General features: G+C 41.2%; 1 protein-coding gene across 14 annotated transcripts in view; it reads right to left on the bottom strand.

Moving 5' to 3' along the window:
• ralgapa2 (Ral GTPase activating protein catalytic subunit alpha 2) overlaps window positions 1-12,479 on the bottom strand; it is a 560,288-nt gene extending 547,809 nt beyond the window's left edge. For all 14 annotated transcript variants that reach the window (XR_011886861.1, XR_011886862.1, XR_011886864.1 and 11 more), the window contains exon 1: window positions 12,124-12,479. Coding sequence is in view for 10 of the 14 variants with exons in the window: in XM_072265566.1 (XP_072121667.1) it covers window positions 12,124-12,229 (106 nt within the window). In the remaining 4 variants the exon portion in view is untranslated. The remainder of the gene's footprint in view (window positions 1-12,123) is intronic.
• Between the last annotated feature and the right edge of the window lie 370 nt (window positions 12,480-12,849).

Genomic DNA, 12,849 nt, shown 5'->3' with positions numbered 1-12,849 from the left:
GAAATATGCCTTTTGATTTTGTGTTTTTATATTCTATGTTTTAGCTCTTTTTTTCTTGTTGCCATTCATGCAATTTTTTTTGCACATGGTGGGGGATGGATAGAAACATAGAAAACATACAGCACAATACAGGCCCTTCGGCCCACAAAGCTATGCCAAACATGTCCTTACCTTAGAAATTACCTGGGGTTACCCATAACCCTCTATTTTTCTAAGCTCCGTGTACCTATCCAGGAGTCTTTTAAAAGACCTATTGTATCTGCCTCTACCACAGTCGCCAGCAGCCCATTCCATGCACTCACCACTCTCTGCGTAAAAAACTTACCCCTGACATCCCCTCTGTACCTACTTCTGTTTGATGTTTTTTTTTGAATGGGTTGGTTCCATGGTTCTTCTTTGTTTTCTCCATGGAGAAGATGAATTTCAGGGTTGTATACTGCATACATACCTTGAATCTTTGAGAAGTGGCACTGTAGGATCAGAAGATGCACAATTCTTCTAGGTAGAGTTAACAAGCTACAGGGGTTAAAGGATCCTTATGGGAGTTATATACAGGCCGCCAAACAGTAGCCAGGATGTGGGGTACAAATCACAAAGGGAGATAGAAGAGGTTATGTAAAAAGGGCAATATTACAAAGGTTACGGGGTATTTCAATATGCAAGCAGATCGGGAAAATCAGGTTGATACTAGATTCCAAAAGAGGGCATTTGTTGAATGCCTACAAGATGGCTTTTTAGAGCAACTCGTGGTTAAGCCCACTAGGGGAAAAAAAGGCAATTCTGGATTTGGTCTTGTGCAATGAACCAAATTTGAGCGCAAGATAGAGCAACCCCTGGGAAGGAAGTGATCATAATATGACAGAATTCACCTAGCAGTTTGAGAAGTTAAAATTGGATGTATTGGTATCACAGTTGAGTAAAGAAATCTACAGAGGCATGAGAGGAGAGGATGAGAGGATCTGGCCAAATTTGATTGGAAAAGGGCACCAGCAGGCATTACAGCAGAGCAGCAAAGCTAGAGTTTCTGGGAGTCATTCAGAAGATTTCTCCTTTAAGATCAGTTCGTCCCAAAGAAGCACCAGCATTCTCAAGGGAGTACAAGTCGACCGTGGTTGACTAGGGAAGTTAAAGAGAGCATAAAAGTAAAAGAGAGGGTATACTAAATAGCAAAGATCAATGGGAAGCTTTTAAAAGCCAACAGAAGGCAATGAAAAAACCACTGTGAGAAAAGATGAAACATGATTGCAAGCTAGCCTTTAATATAAAGGAGGATACAAAAAGATTTTTCAGATGCATAAACTGAGTGTGGCTTCATCTTAACAGTAGAGGAGGCAGTGGATAGACATATCAGAATGGGAATGAGACGTGGAATTAAAATGTGTGGCCACTGGGAGATCCTGCTTTCTCTGCATCCGGTGCTCCCGGTGTGGCCTTCTCTATATTGGTGAGACCCGACGGAGACTGGGAGACCATTTCGCTGAACACTTACACTCTGTCCGCCAGAGAAAGCAGGATCTCCCAGTGGCCACACATTTTAATTCCACGTCCCATTCCCATTCTGATATGTCAATCCATGGACTCCTCTACTATCAAGATGAAGCCTCACTCAGGTTGGAGGAACAACACCTTATATTCTGTCTGGGTAGCCTCCAACCTGATGGCATGAACATTGACTTCTCTAACTTCCGTTAATGCCCCACCTCCCCTTTGTACCCTATCCCTTATTTATTTATTATTACTTTTTCCACTCTCTGCCCCTCTCACTATAACTCCTTGCCCATCCTCTGGGATTTTTCCCCCTCCTCCCCCTTTCTTTCACCCTACGCCTCCTGTCCCATGATCCTCTCCCTTCTCCAGCTCTGTATCCCTTTTGCCAATCAATTTTCCAGCTCTTAGCTCCATCCCTCCCCCTCCTGTCTTCTCCTATCATTTCGGATCTTCCCCTCCCCCTTTGAAATCTCTTACTATCTCTTCTTTCAGTTAGTCCTGACAAAGGGTCTCGGCCCGAAACGTCGACTGTACCTCTTCCTATAGATGCTGCCTGGCCTGCTGCGTTTACCTGTGTGTTGCTTCAATGTTCATGCCATCATGTTGGAGGTTACCTAGACAGAATATTGTTCCCCCAACCTGAGTGTGGCTTCATCTTGACAGTAGAGGAGGCCATGGATAGACACATCAGAATAGGAATGGGATATGGAATTAAAATGTGTGGCCACTGGGAGACCCTGCTTTCTCTGGCGGACAGAGCGTAGGTGTTCAGTGAAACGGTCTCCCAGTCTGCATCAGGTCTCACCAATATATAGAAGGCCGCACCAGGAGCACCGGATGCAGTATATCACACCAGCCGACTCACAGGTGAAGTGTCGCCTCACCTGGAAGGACTGTCTGGAACCCTGAATGGTGGTGAGGGAAGAGGCGTAAGGCATGTGTAGCACTTGCTCCGCTTACAAGGATAAGTGCCGGGAAGATCGGTGGGAAAGGATGGGGGGGGGGAACAAATGGACAAGGGAGTCGTATAGGGAGCAATCCCTATGGAAAGCAGAAAGAGGGGGGAGGGAAAGATGTGCTTGGTGGTGAGATCCTGTTGGAGGTGGCAGAAGTTACAGAGAATTATATGTTGGACCCGGAGACTAATGGTGTGGTAGGTGAGGACAAGGGGAACCCTATCCCTAGTGGGGTGGCAGGAGGATGGGGTGAGAGCAGATGTGCGTGAAATGCGAGAGATAGTGCAAGTTGTTTACATGGATTTTCAGAAGACTTTTGACAAGGTACCACACATGAGGCTGCTGAACAAGGTAGCAACCCATGGTATTACAGGAAATATACTAGCGCGGATAGAAGATTGGCTGACTGACAGGAGGCAAAGAGTGCAAATAAAGGGCACCTTTTCTGGTTCGCTGTCAGCGACTAGTGGTGTCAATGCAGGGGTCGATGTTGAGTCCGCTACTTTTCATGATATATGTTAATGATCTAAATGACGGAATTGCTGGCCTTTGTGACAAAGTTTATGGATAATACAAAGATAGGCAGGTAGTGTTGAGGAAGCAGGGCATCTGCAGAAAGAGATGAACGGATTAGGATGATGGACGAAGAAATAGCAGATGGAATAATGTCAAGAAGAGTATAGTTGCGCACTTTGGTAGAAGAAATAAAGATATAGATCATTTTCTAAATGGGGATCAATTTCAGAAATCGAAAGTACAAAGGGATTTGGGATTCCAAGTGCAGCATTCCCTAAAGGTAAACTTGTAGGTTGGGTAGGTAGTAAGGAAAGAATAAGCTATGTTAGCATTCACTTCAAGAGGACTAGAATGTAAAAGCAAGGATGTACTGCTGAGGCTTTATAGGACATTGGTCAGGCCACATTTGGAGTATTGTGTGCAGTTTTGCGACTCGTATCAAAGGAAGGATGTATTGGCATTGGAGAGGGTCCATAGGAGGCTTACAAGAATGATCCCAGGAATGGAAGAGTTAATATCTGAGGAACAGTATGGCTGTGTGCCTGTACCTGCTGGAGTTTAGAAAAATGAGTTTTAACATCACTGATCCCTGTTGAATATTGAAAAGATTAGATAGAATGTGTGCGCAGAGGATGTTTCCAAATGTGGGAGGGTTTAAAACTAGATGCACAGCTTCATAATAGAAGGACATTCTCTTTAGAACAGAGAGGAGGAGGCATTTCTTTAGCCAGTGGCTGGTGAATCTGTGGAATTCCTCGTCCTATGGAGGCCAAATCTTTGGGTATATTTAAAGTGGAGGTTCATAGGTCTTGATTTATAAGGGTGTCAAAGGTTATGGGGTTGAGAGGGAAAACAAATCAGACATGAGCAAATGGCAGACCAGACGATGGGTCAAATGGCCTAATACTGCTCTTTTGTCTTATGGTCTTATATTCAATGAAATTTACATGGATATACATACAAGGAAATAGATATGATCTATAACAGAGAATTATTGCTAGCAATTTTTCTATTTCTCCATGATTTTAGTCTTACTATTTGCTGATCTGAACAAATAAGAAATAGAGGTTGAAACAGGGCACCATTCCATCATTCAATAAGATTTATGCCGAGCTGATCATGACCTCAAATCAATTCTCCTGCCCATTTTCTTTTATCTTCAATTCCACTGACTATCTCAATCTTGAACACATTCACTGACTCCACAGTTCTGTGGGATGGAGAATTATGAATCTTATGAATTCTCTAAAGGAAGCAATGTAGAATGTAAGACAGGGGTATACATTTCTAAATACCCCAGGAGAACCAGCAGATAGCTCAGCAACCAAGGCACACAGATGTAAACTAAGTGGCAAACAATGGAGGAGAGGGGGATTTTTCCCACCTTCAAGAGGGCAATGGGTTTGGAATTCACTGCCTGAGAAGATGCTAGGAGCAGAAACACTCAACACATTGAAAAAGTACTTGGAGATATACTGCAGTTAAAGAGGCCTGGACTGCTGGGCTACATACTTACTGTTGCAAAGGACCTCAAAAGAAGAAAAATTTAAGTTCTGAAATCAAAAATTTCCCCCGTTCATATAAAATCCAGTAGGAAATAAATTATTAGGTTGATAGAGATCAAGGGAAATAATTGTATTCTAATACTGTACTTTCGTGTACAAGCAAGCCCCAGGTAACAAACAAGTTCCGATTTAACAGATGTTCGTTTGTAAGTTGATTTTCTTCACAAGTTGAAAAATACACAAAATCACTCATATAGTAACCTTACCTCCAGAGTATTGGAATAACTGGAATCAAAAGCATACAAGACCAATGAGAACAATTCCTAAAAGTAGAGAGAAGAAACTAGTTCTGCTGCTGAAAGGAAAAAGCTTATGCACATATATCATTCTTTTGAATTTAATAATATTATGGGAACTCACATGTATGCGTGTCTGTAAGTCCAACATTTATAAATCTTCCACAGCCTGTATCAGCCCCAAATGATGAAATGAAAGTCTCCTCGAGTTCACTATATCCAGTACCAATTAATTCCAACGAAGTCAGCCTCTAGAGACCATAGTTATCTAAGTACATATAAGATGCTAATCTCAAAAACAGGCCTTGAAAAGTTCAATGGTACAGTCTGGGTACCCTTATATTTGAGGCTCAGCCACAATGACTGATCAGAATACAAACAATTTTGTCTTGTATTCCTGACAACCTAACCCAGGATTCTTTAATTCTATAAAGAGTGGCACTAAATTAATTGTTCTACTCCCTAAATAGAGATTATGTAATGCACACCAAAAATATGTGAGGTGTTAATCATTGTTACTAAATGGCACCATGATATAATGCATTACACAGTACATGCCTACTAATTAACATAGCATCATTACACCCACAAGTCCTCCTTGAATTATGAACAATCATAATTAATGAGCTTCCATTAATATTATTTTCAAAAGGTCTGCCACACGTATATACAGGATGCTTATCCCTAAGAACAGAACTAGCCTTTTCCCTTTCCCTCGACATTTAGTAATTGTTTTGTCTTATTGAACATGAAGGGCCTGAAATCAGACAGACAGCTCTTCAGCAAAATGTCAAGAAAATTTCTTGGCAAAAATATTTGACATATTCTTCAACTCTGAAACACTGAGAAAAAAGCTTATTCTTCTAACAACAACACTATATTCTGTTACTGCTTTTCCCTTGTATTACCTTGATGTACTGATGTGATAAAATTATTTGTATGGATGGAATGCAAAACAAAATTATTAAATGTACATTGGTACATGTGACAATAATAAACAAATTTACAAGTACAGATTAGTAGGCTCTTTGACATAACCAGAAATAATCACATTGGTTTCCATAATTACATGGATGATAAACATAGATGCTGTCAATCAAATATGTGACCAATGTCTCCATTCGCTAGTGTGTTTATGCAGAATCTGCATCACTAAATAACATTAATTGATCTTTAGAATCTATCATATAAATACAAATATTCACATTAAGGCACCTCTGTCCCTTCAATGTCAAAGGTAGGTATCAAAATCAAAGACCAATGTGAAATAACTTTGACAATAATTTAAAATGCCAAGTGAGGGTGAGTACACAATAAACAGTCCCATATTTGTAATATTTCAGTGCATTAAAAAACAGGCAAGCTATCCCTGTATTACAGGGATGTTACATTCCCAGAAAACAGTCTGAATCGCAATTTTCCATAACACAAAGCTGCAATATCTGCACATGTAAAGATTTATCTACTTTTTCCCCTTCTATAAATTCTGAGTGAGCTGATTTTATTCCAGATCTCAGATTTTTGGATAGTGAATTCTGTTAAGTGTGAATTTCGGAAACCTGAACAGCCATTTCACAGGGGCGCCTGAATCTAGTTATCTAAACACACTAAGTACAAAATATAGTTTTGTCCACACTTCATTGACTTTCAATAGTTCTGAAACTTTGCTTTGAATGAACTGCAAGGAATGGCACATTTCCAAAGATCAAATCCTAATTTCCAATACCCATCAACTCAAAGGAAAGACAGCCTGGAATATAAAGACATTCAAAGGACTCCAGCACCACAAAATGTTTGTTAATGCAATGCTGGCGATCTGTATTAATTTTGAGCAAGATCTACAAACATCAAAGCATTGTGCAAAGAATTTATGATCATGGTGTAGTGGTTAAAATACTGGATTAATAAGCCTGGACTAACTAAAGATCAGAGTTTAAATCTGACATGTAATTGTGTCTTTAAATTTAGTCAGGAGTCTGGTACCCATATAAATCAATGTGGTTCACTACTGTCCTTCAGTGAGGAACTGTACTGGCCTTGGTTGGGGCTGTGAAATTCCAGCCTACAGCAATGGAATTGACCCTTGAATATCCACTGAAGCAGCTCAACAAGCCACTCTATGCAGAGGCCATTTAGGAATGGGCAATAAATGCTGGGCCTTGACAGCAATAAACAGAACTGTCCATCATGGGCAAATGCAATAACAAAGTTAGCAGAGGAAGTCAGGCTGGGGAAGGATGTGGCACTTCAATAGTGAGGTGTACAAATAGGCAAGGAGTTGAAAAGAAAAGGAGATGGAAACATGATACAAGTTAACAGTACACTACAGTTGGGCTCTATTATTCTCATAAAGAAGAAACTATCTAGATGTCAAAATACCCGAGAGTAGCAGAATAAATAGTTAGCCTCCTTTAACCAATACCAAAATCTACCTTAATAAACCACTTCAAGCTAGTCTGGATCAGAGAACCACATTATTCATGAGCCTCAAGTGTAAAAAATGAAATTTGTGCAAGTGGCACGTCTAGCAGCATCCACACAAAGGACCTGTTAATGAATTTCTGTAAGTGCCCTACATATTTACAAAGAACCTAGTGAGGCTTTGGATAAACTATCTGCATAATATACTAAATCACATACAGAAAAACTTTTGGACAAACGCTAAGCACTTTTACCTCACCTCTGTGTTTCAGCTAATTGACCCAAGTGTGGATCATTGCCTAAAAGAGCCAAGTTATCCTGACAGAACCAAAATTGATCATCACAGTTATTTGAGGAAGTCTCACTTATTAGCACTGTTGGCAGCACCTCCAGACATTTTGCTCATGATCAAGAGTACACTGCCAGGAGAAAAGTTAGCTGGATAAAATTAGTCCTGGTTGGTCGTACAATGATGTTTGTTAGTGCAGCTCACCGATTGTGCATTCTGAGGTGGCTCTGCAGTCCAATTTGAGAAAGGCAAAGATGTTGACACTAAGGGCAGGTAAACTGTCCAGCCACTATTGCAGCAACTGATGTGGTCAGTTTTCTCCTCTTCCAAGCAGCGACCAAATCTGCACAGTGACTATCCTCCAAGTTGCTGGAGGCTCACCTTACCACAGCATGTCGCCCAGTCCAGTTCTGAGTGCTCCAGACTCTTTGAGTAAAGGATGTGGCTGGACAATTGCCACATTATCATTACAACTGGTAAAAAAAAATGTTTTTGAGGCCTTCAGTTGGTCAGGGTCAACCATGGATGTTGTGTCCCAGCTACCTGCATGATACGCAAACCGGGGTAGTATGTTATGGAGAGCAAGCTCTTAGCCTTATTGCAGTTTTCCCTGCTCCATGCAGCTGAAGAAGCCAAAGGAATTCCCAAAGTGACTGGTTTTAAGGCGCCAGTAAACCACCTTTTCCCCTTCTCCTGTTAGTAGAAACAGCTCCACTGAACTTAGTAGCTAAACCACATGTAAAGGCCATTTGGTTGTCAAAGGCTACTTGAGATACATGTCATTGGGAGCATTTAATAAGTAGTGGGAGCTTATCCCTACTACTACCCACAGCTACAACAACCTTATGGAAACTAAAATAATGTAATAAACTGAATAGAGGCATAATTAGTTATATAACACAAATCTTTTTAGTTGTGATGTTATAGGATTCAGTCACTACCCCAGATAGTACACTCATCTATTTCACAAGGATTGAATCAAATTGGCTCTTTGACTGAGACTGTGACAATACAGACCTCGAGATAAGATCACCTGATTTTCCACAGATCACTTCTGGCTGAAGATGAATAAAAATGTAATTATGCATTTAGTCTAAAGTACAGAGGGAGATGTTTAAGGAATTGCTTCCCCTTAAATGTTTAATCACTATGTTTTGCAAGTAGATATGGCAAGATTGTGAAAGTTTAACCCGACCCATTTGCCGTGGGATAACCTTATTCTATTGATCACATGCTACCTCTGTTAAATAGCTGTTCATATACTTGTAGTCATGCCACCACACATTTTGGTTCACCTGGTGATTCAGTTGGCACGCTCTTTTCTTTCCCATGTCATGTTTAGTCCCTTGGCTTTAAGATAATTCTAGAATGAGGAATGCAACAACTAGTCAAAACATAAATTGTGTAAGATTTCAGCTATAGTGTGCGCACAATAATCTAGGCCACTTGTGGAATGCCAACCACACTGCACATCAGATTTGCCACTTTGGTACCATTTGTATCTCCATTGTGTTTTATTTTTGTTTCCATTCATCTGGTGCATCCCCCTTCTCATTCAACATTATCTTCTTTACATTTCCCATTTCCTCTTTTCAAAGGTTGGATTAAATTTAATCATACAATGATCACCATTTGGTCAATGTTCTCAAAACATAGGGCTGCTTACAAAAATCAAGTTAACTGCTTCCTTGTTTGTTCTGGGACATGTTGCAGGAAATTATACCAAACTCATAAAAAGTTCACTGCCTTCCTGGCACGTGCTTGTCTGCTTTTCCAACCAAGTCTATATGGGAAATATATGCTGCATGCTTTCTCACCTTTGATTTGTTTACATTCAACCACTACATAATCACTGCCAGATTTCCAACGCACATTCTCAATTTCAACTCTTTTTTTAAAATTCTACACAGCTTATCTGTCATCGCCCACTCTTTTCGCTTAAATTTTATCCTTAATCATTAAAGCAACCCCTGCACTTCTCTAAATTTTTCCTGAATTTCCTATCAGCTTTACAAGCTGTAGTTTGTGCACCGCAGTCCTGATCATTTTTCAGAAAGTCAAGTTCTCTGCTGACAGCTGATTGTATTCAATCTGAATTTGAACTATAGTCCATTCCAAGTAAAGTCCTCTCATGCTTCTAGCCGGGAATAGGTATCGATTACAACCAATGTTTCGATGACGAAACCAGGATGGTGCCTGGGCATGTCTAGTCTGGTGGCATTTATAACACCCTCCCACCCCCACCCCGTAGTCCATCCCTCCTGATTGGTTAGTCCATATCCACAGGTTTCCACTCTCCTATCTTGTTTACAATTGAATTCCAGTTCTTATCTGGAGTGAGACCATCGTCTAAATTAAAACCTTGCCTTTAGTTTTATTTCAATGGCTTCCCTTACCAGGCTGTACCAAAAGCCATTAGTGTGGCACGGTAGTTTTGTGTCATTGAAGTCAATCCTATGACCATTGAGAAGGTCTTGCTCTAAGTAAGAACTCAATTGTAAACAAGGTGGGAGAGTGGAAATCTGATTGGATGAGGACTAACCAATCAGGAGGGACAGACTACAGTGGGGGGGGGGGAGGTATAAATACCACCAGACTAGACAGGCCCAGGCATCATCCCTGATGACGGCAGAGTTTGTCATCGAAACGTCGGTTATAATCAATATCTGTACCCAGCTGGAAGCTAGAGAAGAGTTTATTTGTCATATACGCTGGGAAGGAATGGGATCCATAATCCATTCCATTTGTTCCTTTTTCTCCAAGGCTGCATGAAAATCAGTTATTTGGTCCGCACATTTTCAGTGAGCGATTTGTGCTGCAAATAAAGGAAAACTAATGGATATACTATTAAGTTTCCATAAAGTATTGAAAATGGTGCCTCATCAAATGTTATTGCAGAAAACAGAAGCTCTCAATGAAGGAAGTAACATATTTCATGAATAATAGATTGCCTGTTTCAAAGAAAACAGTAGGTGCATAGGAGTCTTTCCCAGTGTACAAAGAGATCAGTGCTGAAGCCCCAATCATTTTTAGTTTATAAATGATTTGAATGAAACCATCGAAGATATGGGTGCTTAGTTTACTGGTGTCACAAAGGCAGCTAGGAAAATAAGATGTGAAACAGACACAGTTCCGATAGGGTAAGCAAGGGAACAAAGGTATAGCAATTGAAATACAAAATGGGAAGATGTGAAATTATCCATTTTGGTAGGAAAAATAAAATAGAATATTACCTAAATGACGAGAGACTGTAGATCTCTGAGATGCAGAGGAAACTGGTGTCCAAGTCCATGATTGACAAAAAGGCACATAATTAGGAAATGCAACAGAATGTTATCATCAACTCTGAGGGGAGTTGAATACAAAACTGAGAAAGGGCCTACTTCAATTATATAGATAACTGGTGATAATTGTGAACATTCCTGGCCTCCCTATAAGGGAGCATGTTAACACATTAGAAACTGTTCAGAAAAGGTCTTAAAGACTAATACTTGGAATAGAGGAGTTGGCTTATGAAGAACGGTCAGACAAGCAGGAGAATAGAAGAGTGGAAGGGGACTTGACCAAATATAAGAGACAAAGGTGTAGAGAGGGTACTTCTTCTTGTATGAGATTTTAAAACTAGAGAACCCCATTTAAAAATAAGAGGGTTCTTATTAAGAGATAAAGTGAAATGCTTTCACAGTGGACTAAATGTCTTTGGAACTGTCTTTCTCAAAAGGGTGGTGTGAACAATATGTTTAGGGCAGGTATTGAAAGAAATTTGATAAGGGGATGAAACAGTACCATGGGTAGATAAGAAAGAAAAACTCAAGTAACAATCAGATCAGCCATGATCACATTGAATGGTGAAGCAGGCTTGGGTGGCCTACTCCCACTCCTTTTGTTTGAGAGCATCTGATAGAAAATAGTTTTTCCTGAAGATGGGACTGAAGACTCAAACTGATGCAGAAACAAACTTTCAGATGATTATGTCTGAAAACTGACAGTTTCTTTCAAGTCAGCAGGTAAACCTTTAATGTTTAATCCAATGCATTACAATGCAGTTTCTATTATCAAGCACTAATCTTTTGCACATTGTAAAACTATAAACAGACCTCAACTCGTTTAGATTTCCATTTCAATTATAAACTTCACGGCTGTTCTTCACCCGTACAACGAGTTCAAACAGTTCAAAACATATATAAGTTTCATGTGAGTTTCAGTAACCTTGTGAATTTTTTAAAAACTATACAAAGATATAGAACACTTAAAGACATCACCAAGCACATCATGTGCCTGCACCAGAACATCAAGACACCCTTGATGTTTCCTCATGAAACTGAAGGTACACGAAGCTGCCCAATTTTATTAATTTCCAGGGTATCCGTGTGGTCACCGACGCAGCATCCACTTGTCACATCACAGGGAATTTTTGACAGGAAGTGCGAGCGGTGCCAGCACGCGCATGCGCGATCCCGCTCGGTACGACCGGTGATTCCAATGCCCTTTCCTCGCCAGACCGGAGGAGCAGCCGATTAGGGGCTGGAGGCGGGGAAGGCAAAGTGGAGGAGGTGAGGAGGGGTAGTAGGAACTGAAATCACCTAGGCCATCAATCACCCCAAGCCCCCACCCAACACAGGGTTACCCACTGCAGGTGTTTCCTCACTCACCTAGTAGAGCCCTCAGGTGCTTGAGGCGGGTTATCACATCCTTCTTTGGGTCCAGAACTTTCTGTGTAGATTTCTTGACGTCTCCATGAGGCTTTCTGGAAAACATTCCGTTCTACAAGCAGTTGGAAACGTCCCTTGTTTGTTAACCGCTGCCCCCTTGCACCTTTGATTTTAATTGTTATTATTGGAGGCAGGAAAGCGTCCTCAAGCGAGCAGATGCATCTCTTTCTTCCCCCCTCTTCTCTCTTACTGACGTTACCCTCTCGACCGCTGCTTACTCAGTGACACCGCGCTCTGCTCTCTGTCCTCTTGGGTGTAAACACGGAACTCGCCGCCATCAGGCCCGCCCGCTGCCCCTCCCCCTCGCACCTGCGTGCTGACGTCAGACGTACTGGGTCATGGGCGGGTCCAGGTAGCTTCCCTGACGTGTGGTGCCGCCCCTCTTGGTGTATCCCAGCTTGGCGCGGGCTGTGGTTGCAGTGTTGGTACAAACACGTGAGGTTGCTCTTTGTGGTCATACCATTAGCAGGTAGAAGCCCCACTCTGGAGTATATTGTGCATCAGCAAATCAACCTCGTAGGGTTGTTTCAGATTTCCAGCATTGCTGCTTTTTCCATTATTATTTACTGTTGGCTGTGTCAGAACTGGCTGTCATCCACCAATAACATTAACTGAGTATTTTTTTAGACTGGGGTCGGCGACTTTTTTGCCTCTGGGTGCCGGATC

This window comes from Mobula birostris, chromosome 8 (assembly GCF_030028105.1).
Source record: "Mobula birostris isolate sMobBir1 chromosome 8, sMobBir1.hap1, whole genome shotgun sequence".
Classification (NCBI taxonomy): Eukaryota; Metazoa; Chordata; class Chondrichthyes; order Myliobatiformes; family Myliobatidae; genus Mobula; species Mobula birostris.
The sequence above is the reverse complement of the archived record's forward strand: the minus strand, read 5'-3'. Positions and strand labels throughout refer to the sequence as shown.